The 24627-nt window shown below is 44.7% G+C and overlaps 1 protein-coding gene across 4 annotated transcripts; it reads right to left on the bottom strand.

Moving 5' to 3' along the window:
• Nucleotides 1-15815: 15815 nt before the first annotated feature.
• Nucleotides 15816-23480, bottom strand: Tmem230 (transmembrane protein 230). Of its 4 annotated transcripts, none has more exons than XM_038330286.1 (5): nt 23271-23480; nt 22062-22160; nt 21443-21574; nt 19266-19388; nt 15816-16421 (listed from the first exon to the last, which is right to left on the bottom strand). In XM_038330286.1, the coding sequence occupies exons 3-5, from the start codon at nt 21539-21541 to the stop codon at nt 16179-16181; spliced, it is 465 nt and encodes a 154-aa protein (XP_038186214.1). In that variant the 5' UTR covers nt 21542-21574; nt 22062-22160; nt 23271-23480; the 3' UTR covers nt 15816-16178. The 4 variants fall into 4 exon arrangements, with proteins under 4 accessions (XP_038186214.1, XP_038186213.1, XP_038186212.1 ...); XM_038330285.1 differs by having other exon boundaries at nt 21443-21561; XM_038330284.1 differs by lacking the exon at nt 22062-22160 and having other exon boundaries at nt 21443-21561; nt 23271-23478.
• Nucleotides 23481-24627: the final 1147 nt, after the last annotated feature.

Genomic DNA, 24627 nt, shown 5'->3' with positions numbered 1-24627 from the left:
GACACAATCCACGGTGGCCAAGCAGAACTCACCCTGGGATGTTTCTACCTGTGGACCTCAGGGGAGACTTGGCCATGCACAGGAGCTTGAAGCATCCTGAGAATCTGGCTCCAGCCTCCCTGATGCTTGATGACCTGAGAAAGAGGCCAAGTACTGTAACTAGTTCACTACCCGGAAACAGGTTCATTGCTTTGGTCATCATGGCCGTCAGACCCAGACTGACCCATCAGAGACCTGAGGAGGCCTCGGCTCTCGTTTCTAGGAGGAAACAGGTCAGCCAGTTTGGGAAGCCCTGGAAGAAGACTCTGAAAGGAGGAGAAATGGCACAGTCTATAATCCCCGGTGCACCTAGGCTGTCTGCGGAGAGCACACCGGAGACCATGATACAGGAAGAAAGAGATGCAGGCCTGGCCACATCACTCAAACCCTGGGTAGGGGAGGATTCAGCACAGCAGTTCCCACATTCCCTTGTAAATTTTAGTCAATTTGAACAGTGTTTTTAAAATTTGCATTCTCATGAGCCCTGAATGATTCACTGGTTCTTTTTGGAAGCAGCTGTATTTTGAGATCATTTTCAGGCGTTCTTTAAATATCCTGAATGTTCCACTTTCAAGGGTGAATCAAAAAGAGCCCTTTCCGTGGGGGAGGGGGAAGGGAATTGGTGTCCATTGAGTAGAGAGCTTGGTTTGCAAGATGAAAAGATTCAGGCACAGCGTACAGCGGTGTGCTTAACACTGCCAACCTGCAACCTAACAACACTTAAACTGGACCAGCATCACGGCTCAGGATTGACCATCATCCCACGGGAAGGAGGACAGAAAAGACTCCTTAGAGCTGTCTTTCACCACATGCACAAGCCACAGGGTACATGTGTGCACACATATGTGCATGCACAAATAAATACATAAACATTTGAATAAACTGGGAAGAGTTGGCACACCCCTTTAATCTCAGCACTTGGGAGGAAGAGGCTGGTGGATCTCTGAGTTCAAGGCCAGCCTGTTTTACAGAGCAAATTCCAAAATAGTCAGGGCTCTACAGAGAAACCTTGTCTCAAAAACAAAACAAACAAAAAATATACACAAATAAATAAATATGACTGTATTGGGACGCTTAAAAGTATGTATGTTAAGCACAACTTTAGAATTCTATAGAATGCTGTCATACACGTGTCTGAGTTCTGAGTTCATCCAACTGTGAAGTTAGAATTGAGTACATTTTATGGCAAAGGAGTTGTGCCCTAGTAAAACCTACTTCCTCTCCCCCCCAAACAGGATCTATGTAGGTTTGGTTGTTCTGAAACTCCATGTGTTGGCCAGGCTGCAACTCAAAGAGATCACTTGCCTCTGCCTCCCCAGTGCTAGAAAGTGAAGGTGTGCCGCTGTGCCCAGCTAGTAAAACTGATTTAAAAAAAAAATGGTTTCGGGCTGGAGAGATGGCTCAGAGGTTAAGAGCATCGCCTGCTCTTCCAAAGGTCCTGAGTTCAATTCCCAGCAACCACATGGTGGCTCACAACCATCTGTAATGAGGTCTGGTGCCCTCTTCTGGCCTGCAGACATCCACACAGACAGACTATTGTATACATAATAAATAAATAAATATTTTTAAAAACTGGTTTCTCCACAGCACACAACCTCATAGTATCCTGTGACATCATGCTTCAGAACCCCATCAGGACCCAAACACCCACTCCCTCACAGACAGGGAATGTTCCAAGGCAGATGCTGTGGGCTTGTTTTGTGCCCCAGAGAATGCTGTGAAAGGACTGGACAGACGTGCGACTGGCCGAGCAATGGACCCACCAGTGTGCACAGGCATGCTATGTCTTCTGATTCATGGACTCCTTCTCTCAGGAAACGCTTATTTAACAACGGCTGGCTTAGAAATCTGAAGTGATACAAACTAACGAAAGTCTGTGCTTCTATGCATTGCATTCTAGTGGGGGGGGGGGGACACAGTAAAGGAGCATATATATCATGGAATATATACTGTGGTAGTTGGTGGTGATGATTTAGAAGGAAAATAAATCAGGTTGAGGGATCAGGAGCCCGGAGGACATCTGACTGATGGCATCACAAATGGACCCTACACACCAGCACTGCTGCCCTCAGGAAGGGTTGATCTCAGACAGATTAGCAGGGAAATTCATTCAAGTGAGAAGGGAAGATATCAGTAAATCAATCATAGCTAGGGCCAGCATCATGACTACGTGGTTTGTGTGGTCACATAGGGACCTACACGTTTCTATGTCTTAATGTTCTACTAATATCTTGGATTTTTATTTATTTATTTTTAGATTTTATTTATTTAATCTTATGTTGACCTAGGGAGCTGAACCTCTTTTTTGGCGGCGGGGGGGGGGGGAGTTTGAAACAGGGTTTCTCTATAGCTTTGGAGCCTGTCCTAGAACTAACTCTTGTAGACCAGGTTGGCCTCGAACTCACAGAGATCTGCCTGCCTCTGCCTCCCAAGTGCTGGGATTAAAGGCCTGCACCACCACCGCCTGGCTGGAGTTGAACGTCTTATACTTGGGTGGCAGGCACTTTAACCAACAGCTACCACCGCAGCTGGGGCTTCTTCTTGGCCAGATTCCTTCCTGCTGATTTTCCTGTAGAGGCCTATACACAATCACCATTTTAACTTCTGCATAACTAGCCATTTAAGGCCTGGCAGTTGTGGTACATGTCTTTAATCCCAGCCTTCAGGAGGCAGAGGCAGGCAGATCTCTGTGAGTTCAAGGCCAACCTGGTCTACACAGCTAGTTACAGGACAGGCTCCAAAGTTACAGAGAAAGCCTGTCTGGTGGGGGGGGGGGGAGCAGGAATGCTTGTGATGTCAGAGGGTATCATTTTCTCAAGTCCCTCTGAAACTCTCTCTGGCTTATGTTATAGCGTTATAGCTTTGATTTTTAGATAGACTTTAGGACCACTTTGAGACCCCTCCCTACTTTTCCTGTAGGACTTTAATTAGGATAGAACTGCAGTTGTAGATAAACTTTTGCTTTAGAAAATTGAGACTTAATAAACTAACAAAATAATTATTACGAATCTCAGGAAGAGTCCATGATTTTCATTAAATGGGTTAAGTAACTTTCCATTGCTGGGCAGTGGTGGCGCACGCCTTTAATCCCAGCACTCGGGAGGCAGAGGCAGGTGGATCTCTGTGAGTTCGAGGCTAGCCTGGTCTACAAGAGCTAGTTCCAGGACAGACTCCAAAGCCACAGAGAAACCCTGTCTCGAAAAACAAAAACAAAAACAAAAACAAAAAACCAACAACACCAACAAAAAAAGTAACTTTCCATTAACTTAATCCTCAAGTATGTTCAGTTTTTGTGAATGAGACTTTGTTTTACTGAACATGGAGATAAGTATTATCTAGATATTATCATGCTAAAGTGGAAACACCCTCAACTTTTATATTCTCATTTATTTTACTAAATTCTCTTATTTGTGCTGATTTATTATATTTTAAATTTATTTCTAGACAGGATCTCATGTGTAGGCCTACTTGTCTTGGAACTCACTATGTGGACCAGGCCAGCCTCAAACTCACAGAGATCTACCTGCCTCTGTCTTTGCCTTGTGAGTGCTGGGATCAAAGGCCTGCGCCAGCCACTAAACTTGGCTCTGATGTTTAAGACATTCTCTTGTTTTTTGAGGGTTATAATAGACTTACAAACTGTGACTGGATTTTCACTTTCTCTCCCCCTAGGCACTTCTCATTCCTGTGGCAAGAATAAAACTTGTCATGTTAGATGACACAATTTTCATTTCCACTATTTTCTGGGATCTCACGACCCATTCTTTCTAGCTTGGCAGTGCTGAGGGTTCTCTGCCTCCTGGCTTAGGGAAGAGGTAACGCAGCAGAATGGAGGAAAAGAAAGTCACGTTGTCAAGTCTCTGTCAGATATGGAAGAGCAGATGACAGAGTGACCATATGTCAAGTTCCTCAACGTTGACCCAAGTCCCTGAGCTGGGTGTCACAGATATGGAAAACAAGCAAGCCCTCCTGAGCTTTCCCAGATGGTGCCACAACCAATCAAAGGGCACAATTTCCAGACGGACAAACAGATGTCACTGAAGTACAGATCAATGGAAGTCAAAGAGAATTGACTCTCCACCACAGATGGCTTTAAAAGAGCCTCTTTTCCCTCTCCCCACCCCCAAACAGGGTTCCTCTGTGTAGCCCTGTCTGTCCTGGAACTTACTCTATAGACCAGGCTGGCCTCCAACTCAGATCCACCTACCTCTGCCTCCAGAGTGCTGGGATTAAAGGTGTATGCACTCGGCTAAAAAGTGCCTCTTAAGATTAATGAAAGCCTCTAGATTCTGAGGGAAAAAATGAGTTAGAAGCAAATGTTCAACACTGAAAGATATTGATCCACCCTATCTTCATGGTCCGGGATTCCAGGCACTGGCATAAAGAGATGGTGAGAGCTGGGAGGGGTATATCTGTCAGGAGAGAGAGACCCCAGGCAGACAGACAACTGGAATCTAGGGAGACCTATGACCTTTTCCTCAGCAGTGTCCAAGAGGCAGCAAATCTAACGCTTCTTCAAGGAACTACAAACTATGGGTTCACTTGGGCAGCAGAGCTAGCCCCAAGAGCACTGTGCTGGAGGCAGCAGCATGACTTGACATGGGCCTAGAAGGACCTCCCCAAAGCTGTTAAATCCTTGGACACTCACACCATGTAGGCACAACTGCTCCTGCATGTCCAGCTGAGAGGCAGAAACATCTGAGAGACACAGACGGAAAGAGGATTCTCAGGGGAGCCCAGGGACTGTAGTGATATTTCATTTGTATTTTAATAAAGAAAGCTTGCCTGAAGATCAGAGAGTAAAATAGCCCTACTGGTCATTCTGAGATTCCTGGAGGCAGGATTGACATTTTAGGGCTGAGGCAGAGGTGAGAGCCAGTGGCTGGCTATTTTGCTTTTCTGACCTTCAGGTTGAACCCCAATTTCTCTCTCTGTGTTTTTACTAATCATGCTTCAAGGGAGCCCCACAGAAGTTACGTTGTGTACACTCTAGACAAGTCATCTTTTAGCAAATGGTAGCCTCAGCATACATGTGGGACCTAGCACTTAGAAGGAAGGGCAAAGTTCAAGGCTAGCCTGAGCTACACACGCGGCCTCAAAAATCATATGAATGAAACAAGAAAAGCTCAGGGACAAGGAAATGGCGCAGCGAGTAAAAGCACTGCTGGCACACGCCTGGTGGCCTGCCGGACACAGTCCTGTAAGGAGATGAGAGGCACAAACAGGAGAACCACCCAGAACTAGCTTCAGGTCAGCTAGCCTGGACTACACAGCACGGCACAGAGACCCTGTCTCAAAAGGTGGAAGGCAAAAAGCAACTCCCCAAAGTTGTCCTCAGAATCCACACACACCCTGTGACGTATGTGTACTCTCTGAAATAATGCCCGCGCTCACACACACGTGCACACACAAAGTATTTTTTAAAGACTTATTTATTATGTATATACAGTGTTCTGTCTGCATGTACACCAGCACACCAGAAGAAGGTGCCAGATCTTATTATAGATGGCTGTGAGCTACCATGTGGTTGCTGGGAATTGAACTCAGGACCTCTGGAAGAGCAACCAATGCTCTTAACCACTTAGCCATCTCTCCAGCCCCCACAAAATAAACTTAAAAAAAATAAAACCTACAAACTAAATACTAGTGTATATGCTCATAGGTCAGGGGCTTTCCCTCCGTGGAGCTCAACACTACGTGACCTCCTTGCTCCCAAATGAGATGACAAAGCTTCCAGGAAGGGGAATACTCCCTTAATGATGGAGTGGATTTCCATCACCTGGAAGAATGATGACATCACATGGAAGAAAGTCAAAATTCAGTGGAATTTTTTTTTTAATTAAAAAAGAAAAAATACCAATGTGCATAAAATAAAAATAAATACATTTAAAAAAAATAAAAAAATAAAAAAATAAAAAAGAAAAGCCGTATGTTTTTAGAATTTGAGTGTGTGCTTTGAGATTTATGCCTGCTGTGGTCTCATTATCTAAAATGACAGGTGTCTGTAGGCACCCCCCCTTGCTTCTGATCTTAATGGGAATGCGTCTGACATTTTGTTAGTTGTGATGTCTGCTGGTAATGGTTCATGTTTTATGGGGTTAGGTGCCACCATCGGTTAAGCTGGGTGGGGTTTATTTGTCAATACTAAGTGCAGGATGGGTATTCAGCTTTACCTGCTGCAGACTTTGGTATCTATCAAAAACGGTCACACAATTTTCCCTGCTTCACCTGTTAAGGCAGGTCAATATATAACACAATACCCTTGACTTTGCCGACTTATTTTAATCAAAAGCCAGGCTTTATCCTTCCATAACTTATTCATAATCTTAAAATCAATATTTGGAAATTAATTTGGGCAAGACTTTATGAGGGTTATACTAGGTTTGTAAACAGCGACACATTTAAACATTCTTCATGGTCTAGACTCTGAAGTCACCCACAGCCCTCAAGGGTTATTAGGAATTTCACAGCATATTATCAACTAGGTCTGAAAATTTAGGGAAGACTTTTAAAAAACTATATATATGTGTATGTGTATATATATATATATACATATATATATACATACTTATATTTTTTTTGTTCTTATACATATACTTTGTTTCTCTGAGAGAGGGTTTCTTTGTGTCCTGGCTGTCCTGGAACTAGCTGTCGACCAAGCTGGCCTTGAACTCACAGAGATCCACCTGCTTCTGCCTCCCTAGTGCTAAGATTAAAGGCATGTACCACCACTCCCCAGGTTAAAATTTATTTGCGTGTGTGTGTGTGTGTGTGTGTGTGTGTGAGAGAGACGGCATATGCATGCTGGTGTCCACAGAATTCAGAGAGACTCGGTCCCCTGTAGCTCAGTGGCCATGCAGGTGCTAAGACCTGAACAAATGCTCTTAACGAGTGAGCCATCTCTCTAACCCTAAGACTTTTTCTTCAGTGCTAGGAATCAGGGCCTTAGGCATGCAAGGTAAAAGCATTCTACCAGAGTCACAGTTACAGGCTAGACTGTGTGTGTGCGTATAAGGATGTAAGAAGTGTGTGTGTGTGTGTGTGTGTGTGTGTGCAAAGAGGACAATCTCAGTGTTAATCTTTGCCTTCCACCTGAGACAGGATGTCTTTGCTGCTTGCTGCTTCACAGGACAGGCTAGCAGGCTCCTGCGCTTTCAACGGCCCAGTCTGCTTCTCCTCTTGCTGTCAGGGCACTGGGGTAATGTAGTGTTAAGATGTTTTTGCTCTTTTGGGAAGCCCGCCACCAGATAAATCACATGGAGGCTTATTCTTAGTTATAAATGTCCGGCCTTAGCTTGGATTGCTTCTTGCCAGCTTTCCTTAACTTGCATTATTCTGTCTACCTCTTGCCTCTGGCCTTTTACTGTTCTCTTCTATAAATCTTAAAACTTACTCTGTAGATAGTTGGATGGCCGGGCTCTAATGCCCTCCTCCTCCTTCTCTGGCTACCTCTCCTCCCAGATTCCACCTTCTATATAGTCTCTCTGCCTGCCAGCCCTACCTATCCTTTCTCCTGCCTCACTATTGGCCATTCAGAGCTTTAGGAGACCATCGGGTGTTCTAGACAGGCAAAGTACCACAGCTTCACAGAGGTAAACAAATGCAGCATAAACAAAAGTAACACACCTTAACACACTATTCCCCAACGGGGTAAAGGATGTACGCTACCTGGCCTGGCTACACTTGGATTCTGGGTCCTCAAGCTCAGGTCCTCATACTTGAGCAGCAAACTCTTTACCTACTGAGCCATCTCGTCAGCCCTGGAGTAAGACTTTTAGTTTTGGTTTATTTTATTTTATTTTATTTTATTTTGAGATTGAGTTTCTCTATGTAGCCCTGGTTGTCCTGTAACTCAGTACACAGACCAGACCGGCTTTAATTTAAGTGATTGTTTTGCCTCCCAAGTGCTGGGATTGGGAGGTGTGCACCACCATGTCTGACTTGAAGTTACTTTTTAAATATTTTCTTAACTATTTTATTATTCTTATGTGTATGGGTGCTTCGCTGAGTTGTATTTCTGTGCACCACATGCAAGCAGAATTCACGGAGGACAGAAAAGGCATTGGAGTTCCTGAAACTGGTTACAGATGTCTGTGAGCCACCATAAGGGTGATGGGAATTGAACCTGGGTCCTCTGGAAGGGCAACTAGTGCTCTTAACTGCTGAGGCATTTCTATAGCCCCTGAAAAGTGATTTTTATCACCTTTTTCAGTCCACCAGAATGAATTTCCTTCAATAGCTGGTCCCTTCTGAGGCAAGTTTCAACTAATTGTGTGCATGAGGGCTTTGCTTGCATGTTTGCCTGTGCAGCGGGTGTGCGCCTGGAGCCCACAGTGGTCAGAAGAGGACATCAGACTGCAGGTGATTCCTTTTGACTCCTGATTAAAGTGCTATGTCTACAGTAGGTGCTCAAATTACAGACATATAACTTCATGGAAAAAGGTAGAATTCAAGGTGAATTCATATATAATTTTAAATCAAAGGCTTGAGATAAAAGCCAAGGTTAGATTAATGCCATGACTGATTATAGTTAAAAATGTGTAAAGGATCTAGTTGTATGATAGAGTGAACTTCAAAGTTCCTGCTCTGCTTTGGTGGTTAATGTTTAAGTTGAGCTGTTTTAACAAAGAGATATTTTGCTCCGAAAGTACTCTCTAGTGCCTAGTTTCAGTGATCTGGGGCTTGGTAGGCAGGCAAATGCAGGTCCATTCTGCCAATACTCGATATGCCATTATAGACTCTGTACCTGCCTCCTTTGGTTTTTATAGATTGCAAAATCAGTCTCTGCACGATGAGAAATTAATGTCTTTGATGCCAATCTGATAAACTGTTGGAGACAGAAGGCTTTCCTGCCCCTTGCTGGAGGAGAGCTCCGGAAGCGCCAGCACAGCAACAGAGTAGGAGACCTCATGATCAATGTTCAGAACAAACAAGAGGCTTGGCCTAACACCAGCACCACTCCATGACTCTTTGGGTGAATTCCCCATTAAATAAGGAATGCTTTACCATTTTCTGATGTTTCCAGTTCAACATAGGCAAACCAACAATGTACCACATTTACAGAATAAACAAAAAGTACTGATCACCTGGGTGGTGGCGGCACACATCTTTAATTCCAGCACGCAGGGAGGCAGAGGCAGGTGGATCTCTGTGAGTTCGAGACCAGCCTTGTCTACAAGAGCTAGTTCCAGGACAGCTAGGGCTGTTACACAGAGAAACCCTGTCTTGAAAAAAAAAAAAAGTACTTATCACCTTAAAAGATGTAGAAAATTGTCTACTAAAACTCTGCATTCTGCTGGGCAGTGGTGGTACACTGCCTTAACCCCAGCACTCAGGTGGCAGAAGCAGGCGGATCTCTGTGAGTTCAAGACCAGTCTGAGGCCAGCATGATCTACAAATTGAGTTTCCGGACAACCAGGGTGGTTATACAGAGAAACCCTATCTGAAAAACAAAACCCCCAAAACCTTAGCATCCTTTTACGGCAAAAGCTCTCAAGAAGGTAAGCACAGAAGGAATATACCTTTGAATAATAAAGACCATGCCTTTTGCTTCTGGCCTTTTACTGTTCTCTTACTTCTGTAAATCTTAAAACTTACTCTGTGGGCTAGAGAGATGGCTCAGTGGTTAAGAGCACTGGCTGCTCTTCTAGAGGTCCTGAGTTCAATTCCCAGCACCCACATGGCAGCTCACAACTGTTTATAACTCCAGTTCCAGGGCATTTAACTCTCACACAAATGAACATAAAATATTAATAATAATAAAATAAATTAAAAAAACTTACTCTGTAGATAGCTGAATGGCTGGCCTCTGATGTCCTCCTATACATCAACACCAACACATTTATCTCAAATGGTATATGAGATTGTTTATACTTTTAAAATTTATTTTTATATGTATGGGTATTATGCCTGCATGACTATGCACCACATCTGTCCCTGGTGCCTAACTCCAGAAGAGGGTGTCGTATTTCTTGAGACTGGAGTTAAGACAGCTGTAAGTCACCATGTGGGTGATGGAAATGAAACCCAGGCTCACTAGAAATGCAGCTAATGCTCTTAACTGCTAAGCCATCTCTCCAGTTCCGGAGGAATTTATTCTTGAGCCAAAACTGAGTGACCATAGCCCATGAACATAGATTTAGGTCACTCCAAATTCCACATTCCATCGCAGAGGCAGTTTGAGGAAGTTTTTATAGTAACATAACGAACATCAGTGGAGGCACTATTCAGACACAGTGGTGGAAACACTAGGAAGGTGGGTTATGGCAAGCCAGGAAACCTCACCACAGGCCTCAGATGCTCTCTGATGACATTCTTGGCTTTTTCAGTTGGTGGAAACCAGAGTTTTGTTAATATGTTCCGAAGGATTTTACCTGTTAGTCACAGGACGTTAGGTCAGACACAGAAGTGGGCAAGGAATGCCTATTTAGGGAAACTGTAATTAGGCCCGGACCCGCAACATTCCAAACTCTCTACAATCCTTGAAGTTCTAATTAGTTAATCAGCCTTGCAGAAGGTTCAGTGGAAGGTCAGCTTCTTTCTGGGAACCTTCATTCACACATCACACACTGGTTAATACCATACTCTAGGAGGAAAGGTTGGAAGGTGTCCCGCTATGACTGAGGAGAAAATAAGTCTGCCCATCTCCCCATTTCTGAACAGCGCGGTATGGAGAGGCTTGGGGGCAGTTAGGCAAGGAGAAGAACCGGGAAGGCGGTGTCCACATTAGAGAGGAAGAAATCAGTCTGTGTGCAGATACCATGACCTTAGTATAGAAACAATACTACAGCCACTCCCCGAACTTCCTGAATCAAACTAAGTCAAGTTTCAGGGTACAAAACCAACATTCATGTGAGACCCTGCCTTCCTACAGCGCTGCATAATAAAAGCGGCAGACACCAGAGCAGGTGGCCTGGCTTGCCCTGGGGCTGCTCGTGTGGCCACACCCAACACCTGCTTCCAGTGTAAGACGTGCCAGCCTCAACTGTGCCAGGCCATAAACCCTCCTAGGCTGCTGGCGATTCCGCTGCTGCCACTTTCAGCGTCAGAAGCCACCAGCCTCAGGGAAGCAGATTCTATGAGTTCAGAGAAAACCTCAAAGGATTAGCTCAGATTGGAGCGTTTACGGACGGTTTTCTCAAGTTACTGGAAAGGATGGAAGGATGGGCTTGTCAGACTCACAGATGAGGAAAGCAACCGCCTTCCATCACCAGGACTTAAGTCAAGCTTGCGAAAGGCTTTTCCTTTCTCTTGGAGGGGAGAAACTGAGCAGGATGCTCTGTCCTCATCTTGGAACTGTGTTGGTTTCTCATTCCTCATGGAAGTTTTCTGAGAGCCTTTCTGCACGGTTTCCCTGCCCTGGCCTTCTGGAAAGCTTCCTCACCTCCCGCCCCATTGGTTTTGGTTAGAGTTAGGGTAGCTCCAGAGGGCAACGTCTCCCGGACTGTCTCCCCCTCCTAACCACTAGCCTAGAGTGAAGATGTGGAATAGGAGGTGCTGAGGGCTCAGGGATAACGAAAATCCCAGGATCTTGTTACACTACAAGCTGATGGAACGCAGCTCCCAATGCTGGGTTCTGACAGCTCCCGAGTGGTACTCTGCTGGGTCAGAGCAAGCTCCTGGGATGGTCCGGATGAGAATGGCCCCCACAGGCTCGTGTATTTGTGACTGGTCAGCAGTTGGTGGGAGCTGTTTAGGTAGGACTAGGAGGTCCATCACTAGGCCATTCCCAGTTAGCTCTTTTCCTCTGCCCTGTACTTGTAGCTCAGATGTAAGCACTCAGGTACTCAGTGCCATGCCTGCCTGCTGCCATGTTCCCTGCCATGATGGCCATGGGCTTTGACCCTCTGAACCTCAGCAAGGCCCCAGTAAACTCTCTTATAAGTGTCTCTTCACAGCCACAGAAAAAGAAGACAGCTTCTAAGTAGCAAGGGGCAAGACAAGAGTAGAACAGAAAGGGCAAGCTTCAGGAGGTCACACACCTCACCTCCAAGGTCTTCTCTGCAAGGTTCTGTCTACGCCTTTAAGAACTGGGGCACGGGGGCTGGAGAGATGGCTCAGAGGTTAAGAGCATTGCCTGCTCTTCCAAAGGTCCTGAGTTCAATTCCCGGCAACCACATGGTGGCTCACAACCATCTGTAGTGGGGTCTGGTGCCCTCTTCTGGCATGCAGGCATACATGCAGAATATTGTATACATAATAAATAAATAAAATAAAATAAAATTAAAAAAAAAGAACTGGGGCACATTGGCCAGGTGATAGTGGCACATGCGTTTAACCCAAGCACTCAAGAGGCAGAGACAGGTGGATCTCTCTGAGTTCGAGGCCAGCCTAGTCTACAAAGTTCCAGGACAGGCTCCAAAGCTACAGAGCAACCTTGTCTCAAAAAAACCACAAAAAAGAGAGAAAGAACAAACAAACAAACAAAAACCCAACAACAACAGGGGCACACAAAGGCCCAGGCCCAGCCACACATAGACAAAGGATTACTTCACACCCTCCTTACGTCCACCTAGGAAAGCAGCCCTGCCTCTGGGGCAGCTGTCAAGGAACCGGCTCCTCAGAAGGGAAGGGCGGCAGGTGAGGCCCTGGTGGCCCCGCCCTCTGACAGAGCGGCCTTCACTTTCTCAGCAGTCACTTTCTCAGCAGCAGCTTTCTCAGCGGATGCTGATGGTCTCAGCTCTGTGCACGAGTCCCTCCAAAACTGCGTCCCTGAACTCTCCCAGTGCATCCCTAAGGAAATGTATCCCATGTAACAAGCAAAGCTCAAGGTAATGTGTCCAACACCTCATAGCTAGGAGCGCCCTTTCCTCCAATGCTTTAAACCATAAACCACATGCCTTTGGGACAAGAATCCTCAGGATAAGATTAAGGTAACAAGTCAATAAGCTAAATGATTGGCAAGTGATACTTCAAAGGCAAGAAATCACATTGTGGAGTTGCCCTAATACTGGGTTCCTCTGTTGTACACCAGACGCTCTTCTGAGCTAGATGTCCAGTGTAGATTCTGGACCCATGGAACAAATTCCAGGTGGAGGTCTGACTCATCACCACTGCCAATTGCCTGCATGGCGGCGTGCGCAGGACCACATGGGGAAGCCTGCATTAAGCAAAACCAGCTTACCTACCCAAACTGCAAAGGAAAATGGAATGTCTACATTTTGACTCTTCATATATAAACACAAAGACAAATCATTATTGCAGGGAAATTTGTAGTCTGGGTAAAGATATAACCACGTAGTGGGGACTACTGCAGTGAATTGGGAAATCCTGCTCAGTTCAAGCTACCTTTACCTGTTCCAACGTAACATCACATAACTCTTTTTAAACAAACGCAAGCCAACAGATGACGATTAGTTTGCCACCTCTGCTCCTCAGGGACCACCCATCTTTTCTTGTTGAACCTCCAGGAAGAATGGAAGAGGCCAATTCATTTCTGATATACTGGCCACGTGTGACACTTGCCACCACAATGGCAATGTTTGGGTCTGGTCTTCACCACATGCAGAACACCAGGAGCAACTGAGGCAGTGTCTGCTTTGTGTTTCCTGGAAAGTGTAATAGTGGTCACAGTGACTTGTGCCATTTAGTCTAGTCAACAGCCTAAGACGGCAGGCTGCTTTCTGCTTTCGGGCAAATGTTCGTTTGATAAACGGCCTTGGTCTCTACTGCTCCTACTGTAAGGACTGTGCACAAAGTCTCAGCAAACAGTTTAAGGAATGTTTACCAGGGGCTGGAGATATGGCTCTGTGAATAAGAACAAGTAGCACTCTTCCAGAGGACCTGAGTTTGGTACCCATATTAGTAGCTTAATAACCTGTACTTCCAGCTCCAGGGGATCTGGCCTTTGTGGGCACCCATACACGTGCCAAATTCTCACGCATATGCATTACTTTTTTTTTTAATCTTAAAAAAAAAAGCTTACCATCGTTATGGAGATCTAGACCTTTTCTATAAAGCACCAAAGAATACAGTTATAGTCAATGCATATAAGTCTGATTTTAGCTCAATAAAGAGATATTTGTGTATCTCTTATTAATGAGACCGGCCACTAAAATGAATTAGTATGACATGGGACATCAGAGGAGGGTTCTAGCTCCAGGCAGTAGTCTTAGGATGATCTGGTTATGTACCTACACAGTATAGACTAGTCCACCTTTGACATAGTAAGAGGAGGGTGTGGCTGATGTAGAGTGTTAGCAACAGTGAGGCCTCCAGACCGGGCATTGGGGGAAATGTGGCTGGCTTCCCTGGGTATATAAAGCTGTGTGTCATAAAAAAGACAAAAAGGGACCCAGAACCATATGACTGGGCCTGTTTTTGGTTTGTTTTCTTTGAGGCAGGCTCTCACTATATAGCCTTGGATGTACTAGAACTCACTAAGTAGACCAGCTTGGCTTTGAACTCAGAGATCTATCTGCCTCTGCCTCTAGAGTGCTGGAATTAAAGTGTGTGCCAACTACCATGCCCACCAGGGGCATGTGTTTCTATGCTCACAACTGTCTGGAAAGTAACACAAGGAACTTACGTGGGCAACACGGAGATGAACCCGAACAGATCTTACCCTTGAATGCTATGCCCTTCTATCATTTGTTATTCTCTGTAGCATCAACCCTATAATTTCCACCAAGATCTTTGGTTCGGCTGAACAGCCAGTTGTCTCCTTCTAAGTGTGTGAGTCCACTGGTGAGCTCTAGCCCCATGGCTCTGATAATGCTATCCAAACACCGACTCTAACTAACATCTCTGCCTCCAGACAAACCCAATCTGACTCCCAGACATACAACTCTGCAACTGTCTCCCTCTCCATAACTCTCCTTGGATGCTGAGCAGACATCTAGTTTCAACACATCCAAAAATTATCTTTCCCCCCAAACTCCCCTGTTCACAATCTTGCAAATCTTAGCTGATGACAGTCCAGACTTCTAGCTGCCCAGGTCCATAACCTCAGAGGAAAAAAACTGATTGGAAAGCAGAGTCTGACTCATACAGCCAGTTACCCAAAAACAAAGGCACTCCTGGGTACTGGAATTAAACGCACCAAATCATTAGAATGCTTTTCTAAAACATGCCTAAAGAAAATCATTTTAACTCCAGAATTTGAATTATGACACTTTAGTATTTTTTTAAAATGTCACTTTTTGCAAGCTGAAAACCAAATTTGACCTAATACATTAGCAGGGATCTTGGCCAAGTCTAGTAATACTGAGCAGAATGATGTCATAGTACCAGGTGCCAGCAGTAAGGTTATAAACTCCAAGCACACGTATCTTTTATAGTTTTACTAAGAAACAGCCCAAGTTTCATCCTTAAAGACGAGTCACGTACCCTCTTGATCTACGAAAGCAGGCTCACCTGAGTTTTGTGGAGAAACCAGAGGAAGTATTTTGGTTTTGTTTTTTTATTTCAGAGGTCTCACTTGGCAGCCTTGGTTGTGTCCTAAAACTCCACGCGTAGACCAGTCGGGCCTTGAACTCAGAGATCCGCCTGCCTCTGCCTCCCAAGTGCTAAGATCAGGGCATATGCTACCATATCCAGCGAAGCTTACGTTTTGAAAACCTACTTTGCGGTTTAAAAATTCTAGGTTGCTGTCAGTTTTTTAAAAAAAGCCTATTACGAGCTGGGCGGTTGTGGTGCATGTCTTTAATCCCAGCACTCGGGAGGTTAGCCTGTAAGTTCGAGGCCAGCCTGGTCTGCAAGAGCTAGTTCCAGGACAGGCTCCAAAGCCACAGAGAAACCCTGTCTTGAAAAACCAAAACAAACAAACAAAAAGCCTATTATAGATGGATCACATATATTTAGTTTTATCAGAATATGAAGGTAGAGAGCATATAGGATAAGACAGATATTTTAATTTTACCATGATGTGCAGGTAGAGGAGTGTGTGAGGGGTAAGATAGATATTTTAAAAATAAATTACTTAGTAATAAGAAACTATACATAATACATTTTCCATATGCTACAAAAACTGACGACGAGGGCAAAAGGGAGGATCGCCCCAAGGGTAGCACTTTTCACTGCGGAGCAGCCTGCCTTCCCAGACAATCGGCCTCACAGTTCTGACATGATGCATACGCAGGTGGAAAAACTTGTCAAGCTGTGCCAGGGCCAGCAGATGAAAACTAGCATGTCCTAATTAGCTAATTACAAAGCATGAACATTTTGGAAAAGGACTCATACAATCCAGCCATTGTCTTGCAAAACATCTGCAAACTGTAGACTTCCTCAGCCCTCAGCCATAGTTCCTGCTCGACGTTTAAGTGGGTGCCTTGTCTCTTCAGAAGGCCGAGGTGACTGCTAGTCATCAAAGTCTGGAATGTCATCATAGGAGTAACCCCGGTAGCCTTTGGATGCATAGTAGGCGATGCGCAAATGATAAAATCCTGGCAGGAACACCAAAATGCCAATGATGAGGACAGGAACAGCTCGGTCTGCCCCCTGGTGGCAGAAGGAAAATATTAGTACCACACAAGTTACACCTTCGTATTTCTTCCTTCCAATCACAAATTGTCACCCCTCTTTTCTCTTATCTGCATTGGGGATGGAATTAAGACCCTTGGGCATATTAGGCAAGCACTACACTCCCAGTTTCCTTCTGATTACAAATTAACCAACAAATTCAAAATTATAAAAAAGAAAAACTAAGCCGGGCGGTGGTGGCGCACGCCTTTAATCCCAGCACTCGGGAGGCAGAGGCAGGCGGATCTCTGTGAGTTCGAGGCCAGCCTGGTCTACAAGAGCTAGGTCCAGGACAGGCTCTAAAAAAAGCTGCAGAGAAACCCTGTCTCGAAAAACCAAAAAAAAAAAAAAAAAAAAAAAAAAACTATTTTTAAGTTTAAGGCTTATTTCCTTCTACGTTTTCAAACTCTGTGTGAGTGTGCATGAGCACGTGAGCACACACCTGTGTGTTTGGTGGGTATATACTATCTGTGTCTACAAGTGCACACGTATGCACATATGCCAGAGGTTGACCTCAAGCAACTTCCTCAAGGCTTTTCTTTTTGGTTTTTCGAGACAGGGTTCTCTGTAGCTTTGGAGCCTGTCCTGGAACTAGATCTTGTAGACCAGGCTGGCCTCGAAATCACAGAGATCCTCCTTCCTCTTCCTCCCAAGTACTGGGATTAAAGGCGTGCGCCACCACCACCTGGCATCTTGGTCACTTTTCGATGAAGAAATCATGATCATGCAATTTACAGAATAAAGAGTTTATTGGCTGCTTCCTTACACTTTCCAAGGGTTAGAGTCCATGACCATCATGATGGGGATCATGGCAGGGCACTGGAACAGTAACTAAGAGCTTATATCTAATGCATAAGCATAAGGCAGAAAAAAAACAAAGCTAACTTCTAAATAGTCCACCAACTGTAGACTCAAATAAATGAGCCTATGAAGGCTGCTTTCACACAAACCACCATATTCCACCACTTGCCCCCACAGACTTGTTGCCATATCATAATGTGAAATGTATTAGTCCAACTTCAAAAGCCCCAACAGTCTTTCCCAGTCTCAACAGTCTAAAAGCTTACCGGCTCTTCTGAGACCGACAGTTGTGGACTCTACCATCCCTTGGAACCGTGAGTCCTGAACTACATGCTTTCTTTTATAAGTTACCTTGGTCATGGTGTCTTATCACAGCAATTAAAAATATCTAGGGCAGGGGCTGGAGAGATGGCTCAGAGGTTAAGAGTATTCATTGCCTGCTCTTCCAAAGGTCCTGAGTTCAACTCCCAGCAACCACATGGTGGCTGACAGCCATCTGTAATGGGGTCTGGTGCCCTCTTCTGGCCTGCAGGCATACACACAGAATACTGTATACATAATAAAGAAATATTAAAAAAATATCTAGGGCATGTATTTTGCTTGTATGTATGTATGTATGTGCACACAAGTGTGCCTAATCCCAAGAGGCCAGTGGATGTCCTAGAACCGGAGTTATAGACAGCTGTGAGCAGCCATGTGGGTGCTGGGAATTGAACACAATCTCCTGGGAGAATAGCCAGTGTTTTTAACCACAGAGCTATCCCTTCAGCCCCAAGATTTATTTTCAATTTATTTTTAATTAAGTTACTAAGAGTAGTCGCTGGAAGTGGGCAGAGGTTCCGAGTCCCTCTGGAGCTGGACTTACGGGCAGTTGTGAGCCACTCAACTCTGAAGCCATCTTTCCAGCTCCTCTGCCTTATTTTTGAGACAGAGTCTCATCTCACTGAAGTTGGAGCTCACCAATTTGGCTAGAATGGTTTGGCTAGCCAGCTCTGGGGATATGCCACCTCCACCCTGCAGTGCTGGGTGACAGAAGCATGCCAACACATCTGGCCTTTTATCTGAGTGCTAGGAACCAGAACTCAGAGCCTGAAGCACTTTCTGGATGAGCGACTTCCCTATTACTTTTTAAAATTGTAAACACAACACACTCTTGTCCCCTATTACTACTACTACTACTAATATTTAGTAATTTAAATTAATATATAAGCTGCACACATCTCTAATCCTAGAACCCTGGAGGCAGAGGTAGGGGAATCTCTAAGTTCAAAGCCAGCCTGGTCTACACAAGTGAGTTCTAGGTCAGCTAGGGCTGTGTAGAAAAACCCTGTCTTAAAACAAAAATACCCCAAATCTTGCTTAAACTATAATGGCATGTAACATTTCCTGAAATGCATGTCCTACAATTTTATTTGTCATCTGAGCACCTGGATGATGCTTAATTTTAGCTTTTTGAACTATAAAACACCAGTAGGAACTGCACTTTTTTCTAGGGTGTCAAAGAATGGACCCGCACTGTGATCAGAATACCTGTTTAGGATAACTTAAGACACAGAGTATATAAACATAACCCAAGGGAAAGAACTACCAAGAACCGCTCAGGCTTTGAATACTGAAACTCAACAGAACTCTGACCAAACCAATGGAAAAGGAACCCAATCACAAGGTCCAGTGGCCACACTCTTACACAGACTCACTGCCTCTCCCCAGACACTGCTGCAACACTACAAGGATGGCATGCCACTCTAGCTACAGCCTTGTACCAGTCTAGAAGCCGGAAGCCAGGCACAGCTGCATTATTCTAAACTGCATGAGAAGTCGTACCTATAGGAATTATGGAAACATTTGCTTAAAGGGGAAAGGAAACCACGCCTTATGATTTTAGTGGAATCTAAATCTGGAGCATAAAGAGTGTTCTGGCTCACAGGTGAGACCCATGGCACAGTCTCACACGCCCATTAGCTTACCCCTTTGCTGATGTAGCCGGAAAGCAGGAGAGAGCCTATGATTATGAGGAAGGTGCCAATCAAAAACAGCACGGTGGCTAGTGCAATGGCCTTATACGGGATCTTGGGAGGGCTTTTCTTAAACTGGAAGAGAGAAATAAAAACAATAAACAAAAAAATGACAAAGAACATTATGAAAATACTAGGCCCAATGTACTTAAAAGCAGAGAGGGTAATTAAGAAGCAAAGTGGATACTTCAAGTGTCTTAAGTATGTCCTAAGTCAGTCTTAAGTCAGTGCAACAAAGCAGGGACACGAGTAGGTGATGCTCCTGGCAGTCCAGACTCCTCATTACAACCAAGGAAAGCCCTTTAAAGCCAATGTCACCTAGCTGTATTACCAAGTACATGTGCACGGAAGCTTACACTAGCCTGTGGGGATTTCAGAGTGAGCACCATGCTCTGCAGAGTGCAAAGGTGACTTCTCCAACTGAAGGTAACTTAGCATGCAGTCAGGCAAAAGTTTAGAAACAGAATTTCAACTTTTCTTTCTTCTTTTTTTTTGAAGATTCACTTTGTTTTTATTAAGTGTCTGTGTGGAGGTCTGTACATGTGAGTGCGGATGCCTGTGCAAGCCAAAGGAACTGGATCCTCCAAGAGCTGTAGTCACAGGCAGTGTAAGCCACTGGACATGAATGGGGAGAACCAAACTAGGGTTCTCTGCAAGAAGAGTACTTGTAGACAGGAGAGATGCCTCCAGGGTCAAAGCATTTGACTTCCAGATGACCTGAGTTCAATTCCCAGCACCCACATGGTGACTCACAGTCTATAACTCCAGGTCCAGATGACCCCACACCCTCTTCTGGCCTCTTTGAGTACTGCATATTCATGGTACACTGACACGGGTTTGGTTCCTAGCACCTGCACGGTGGCTCATAACCACCTGTAACTCTAGTTCCCGGAGATCCAATGCTTGCTTTTGGCTGCCTCTGGGCACCAGGCACACACATGGTGCACATGAAAGCAAAACACTCCTACACATTAAACATAAATATAAAATATTAAGAACACTAGAACAGTATGTGCTCTTAACTGCTGAGTCACTTCTCTGGCCCAAATTTCAGCTTTCTCAAAGCACTGCATTCTGAGTAAATTCAGGTGAAGGTCAGAAACAGATTGTGGCTAAAATACAGCATGAACACGTATGAAAATATCACAATGAAACCCATTATTATGTACAAATAATATATGCCACTAAAAACATTTTTAAAAAGGTTTAGAGGCAAACCTTCTAAGATCTGGCTCATTTCTAAATCTGATGTTAAGTGTTTGGAAGCACGCCAGAGCTATTCTTACCTTTCTTCAAATAAGTCCAAAGAATAATTGATTTATTTACATTTAAAAGAATGGATTCCTTCTTGCTACTTCACCCTTGGCTCAGACTTCACTCGGAATTAATTGATAATGACCTGAGTTTACTCAGAATGCAGCACTTTGAGAAAGCTGAAATTTGGACCAAAGAGGTAGCTCAGCAGTTAACAGCACATACTGTTCTGGTGTTTTTTGTTTTTTTTTTAAGATTTATTTATTTATTATGTATACAGCATTCCTTGCATGCCAGAAAGAGGGCACCAGACCCCATTATGGTTGTGAGCCACTATGTGGTTGCCGGGAATTGAACTCAGGACCTTTGGAAGAGCAGGCAATGCTCTTAACCACTGAGCCATCTCTCCAGCCCTGTTCTGGTGTTTTTAATACGAATACTAGAATATTCTATCCTAAGGGAAAGTGGGGGAAAGGAGATGCTATCCTACTTGCCGTCAGGAGAGGACGCAAACTTATTTACTTGCTGTCTGCCATAAAGAGTATCTGTAACTGACTGCATCCCATGACATAAGGAAAGAAGATACTTTCTGTATAACAGAATAAATGACATAAGAAGATGCTTTCTGTATAACAGAATAAATGACATAAGAAGATGCTTTCTGTATAACAGAATAAAAGCTGTAGCTACACCGCTTTAGCACTTCAAGTGAAACTGGAAATGGGTAATCATGTAACTGTTTAAAATGGCCCTGCCAAGACTTCCATGCTGGGGCTGGAAGGATCTCAGAAATAAGCCTGCTTTTTGCTAATCCCGATAACAGATACACAGCTACATGATTTATTTGTTGGTTGGTTTATTTCCAATTGTGTTACCTGAAGGTCAATGTAGCCATCGTCTGTGCTGGAAAGTCTTGAATATTTTACTTTACTACTGGGGATTCCAGCCGCCAGATTGGTACGGGATGGCATCATAACACGGTGGCACAGCTAGTCTGGAAGGAAAGACTGTGACTGTCATAGGAATAATAGTGCATGATGGGCAAGGGCATCAGGTACTGTGCACTGGAGTTCTGGAATATCATGTTCTTTATCACATACATGGCAACTTAGGATTCACTGCCCTTACAATGACCTGATACCTCCTGGACACGCTAAGCATACTTCCTCTGTGTATCTGGCTTGTCTTCACAGAATGACACCGAATGATGCATTTCACAAAGCATCAGACCCTGTTACTTTGCCACCAATGTTTCCAAATTCTTCTTAAGTCACACAGAGGTGAGTGAAGACGAATTCACATTTTCAACTCCTCCCTTGCAGTACTGCCTGCCCCTTAACTTTCCTCAGGCGCTTATTTTCAAGTTAACTTTTGTTTGTGATGAGGGGAGGATAAGCAACGGTACACACTCACAGCCGCGCTTTGTCTACTCTAGATGTAATACCATCCTAAGAGCAAGTGATCTGAAAAATCTCATCAACGTGGGGAACTTACTGGCTATCAATACCACACCAGAAACTTCAGAGCCACCTGCCTCTCTGCTCCCATCCCAAGCATGAAACAAGTGATTTTACTTCCCACATCATGCAGCTCCTGAAAAAATGGATTAAAAAAATCTGTTTTACTCAAACTATTCAAATCAGACAGCAGTAACAAAATCATAACTACTGTATTATTTGAGAGTAGGTAAGGTTTAAAAAGAATGACGTTTAAATTTTAAAAATTTGTAATTTGAGCTCAGTACTGCAGTAGGTGACTGTAATACCGGCTCCTTGGGAGGACAGGTTTGAATTATGAAGTTGGAGGACTGTCTGGCTGCATAGTGAAACCATATGCTCTCCCCTACCATGATGGAAATTTGCAAATTCTTTACAAAGTCATAAAATTATGTAAACAAAACGGTATTTTAATTGCAAAAGTAAATGTAAAAGCTTATATCATTAAGAAGAAAAAAAAGCTGGGCGGTGGTGGCCCACGCCTTTAATCCCAGCACTCTGGAGGCAGAGGCAGGCGGATCTCTGTGAGTTGGAGGCCAGCTTGGTCTACAGAGCTATTTCCAGGACAGGCTACAAAGCTACACAGAGAAATCCTGTCTTGAAAAACAAAACAACACACAAAGAAGAAAACTAAGTATTTCTAAAGCCAGGCCTTCACTGGTGTGGTATTTTGCACATCATTTCCTTTATGGCGTGTAGTATTCATTTGATCTTGGTGAAATGTCAGACACTGCTATTACAGTCGAGCTAAAGTAACTAGCATGCAAAAACTGGTGCCAAATGTTTCTGCCTTTTTGTTAATTACATTCTAGCTCATAGCTGAGTATTAAAAAGCGGCAACGCGTTTCTAAAATTGTTGGATCAAGTTGCGTTAAGTACCAAGATTTTTGGGTTGTCATCCAATAACATGCTTAATTCCTTAAACCTGAAAGATCAAGCTACCAATAAACAAGTTGTGAGGCAAACCACGCCTGATTTGTATTACAATCTACAAAGTTACGTGCTTTGCCATTATAAACTTGCATCAAAACAAAAATGTTGGCGGAGTATGAACGAGAAGGGAAGGTCTGTGCTTTTTTTTAGCCAAGGATTCTAGAAGGGAGTTATCACATCCCAAATGACAATTCTAAAAACTACCAGCCCAAGTTTCTACTATGCTTTTACCGGCTCCACCGCAACCTTCGCCACCCCGCACCCCACCAAGCACCTGCGCGTGGCGCTGTGGGCAGCCTCCCGCCGGCCTCCGCCGTCGCCACCCACGGTCAGGACCCACGAGAACTTAGCACTGACAAAACTGGTTCCCGGCAGCAGCCTCGGTGGCGGGGCGAGGCCTCGCGGCTGGCTTCCGGGAGCGCGCTCCCGCCCCCTATCCGCTAGGCGCACCAGCACCACTTGCCCAACAGCCAACGGCGGTCAGAGCGCCAGCCCACCGGAAGAGGTGGACGAACAGGCGCCCCGGAAGTGGCGCCACCAGGAAGCCACGTCATCACACCCAGCGGCGCAAGGTTGCATTTTCTCCATGTAGCGCTGGCTGTCCTAGGACTCCCTATGTTAACCAGGCCGGCCTTGAATTCTGAGTTCCCCCTGCTTCTGCCTCCCGAGTGTTGGGAAGGAATATCCAGCGGACCAGCAGTTTGGTCTTGTGCTGGTGACCCGGGCCTGCCACCTCCATATGGTGGGTGGCATGAACCTAGATAGAGCCCCTCCTACCGGGATGGAACCCACAGCAAAGCTGTTAATGTGGTCCCAGCTGACTCCATCATGCCCAAGTCTATGCATAGCTGAGCCCCCGGGATCTGGAGGGGTGAGCAAGGAACTGACCAGGAATCTTTCCCCTGCCCTATTCAGCCTTTTGCTGAATCTGGTCTGTACCCACTAGAGTTCTTAGCCCCAAATTCTTTTGCTTGTTTCCCTAACCCCGCCCAGATTAGATTTCTTAACTATCATCATGTAACAGTGACCAGTCTTCATTAAGCATGCCCAATCACCCCAGAGTTCTGTAAGTGGGGTGTATTTGCAGCCAATTTCCTTCTCCGCGAGTTGGCACAAAACTTTGAATAGTAGTAGCTACTGGGTATGAGCTCTAACCAATAACTTCCTAGAATTAGCAAAGTTGTATCCTCTACAAACCGCCAAACAAAGTACAATGGGAAAACTAATTTGAGAAATGGAGATGGCTCAAGTGTGGCCCTCCCATAAACCCAGGTTTTCTACATGCATGCCCACATAAAAATTAGAACGGGATGCTGGGGTAACTCGGATGATCATTACTCGGTGAAGGCACTTGTCTCCAAGCCTGAAGAACTGCGCTCAGCCCTGGAAGCCACAAGGTAGTGGGTGTACCAATGCCTATAAATTGTCTCTGCACTCTACATGTGAGCCTCCACACACACACACACAGTAAATACAAAACGTTCAAGTACTCTTTAGTATGTAGCATGTCATGACTTTTTTTCAAACCCACAAGGCCTTTTAAACCCTTCCTGCTTAGATTAAGTATCCACAAGATTTAAATTAGGCTTCTGAAATGGGGGTCTATGTAGTCCTGGTCACCCAGGAAGAGA

This window comes from Arvicola amphibius, chromosome 5 (assembly GCF_903992535.2).
Source record: "Arvicola amphibius chromosome 5, mArvAmp1.2, whole genome shotgun sequence".
In the NCBI taxonomy this organism is placed as follows: domain Eukaryota; kingdom Metazoa; phylum Chordata; class Mammalia; order Rodentia; family Cricetidae; genus Arvicola; species Arvicola amphibius.
The sequence above is the reverse complement of the archived record's forward strand: the minus strand, read 5'-3'. Positions and strand labels throughout refer to the sequence as shown.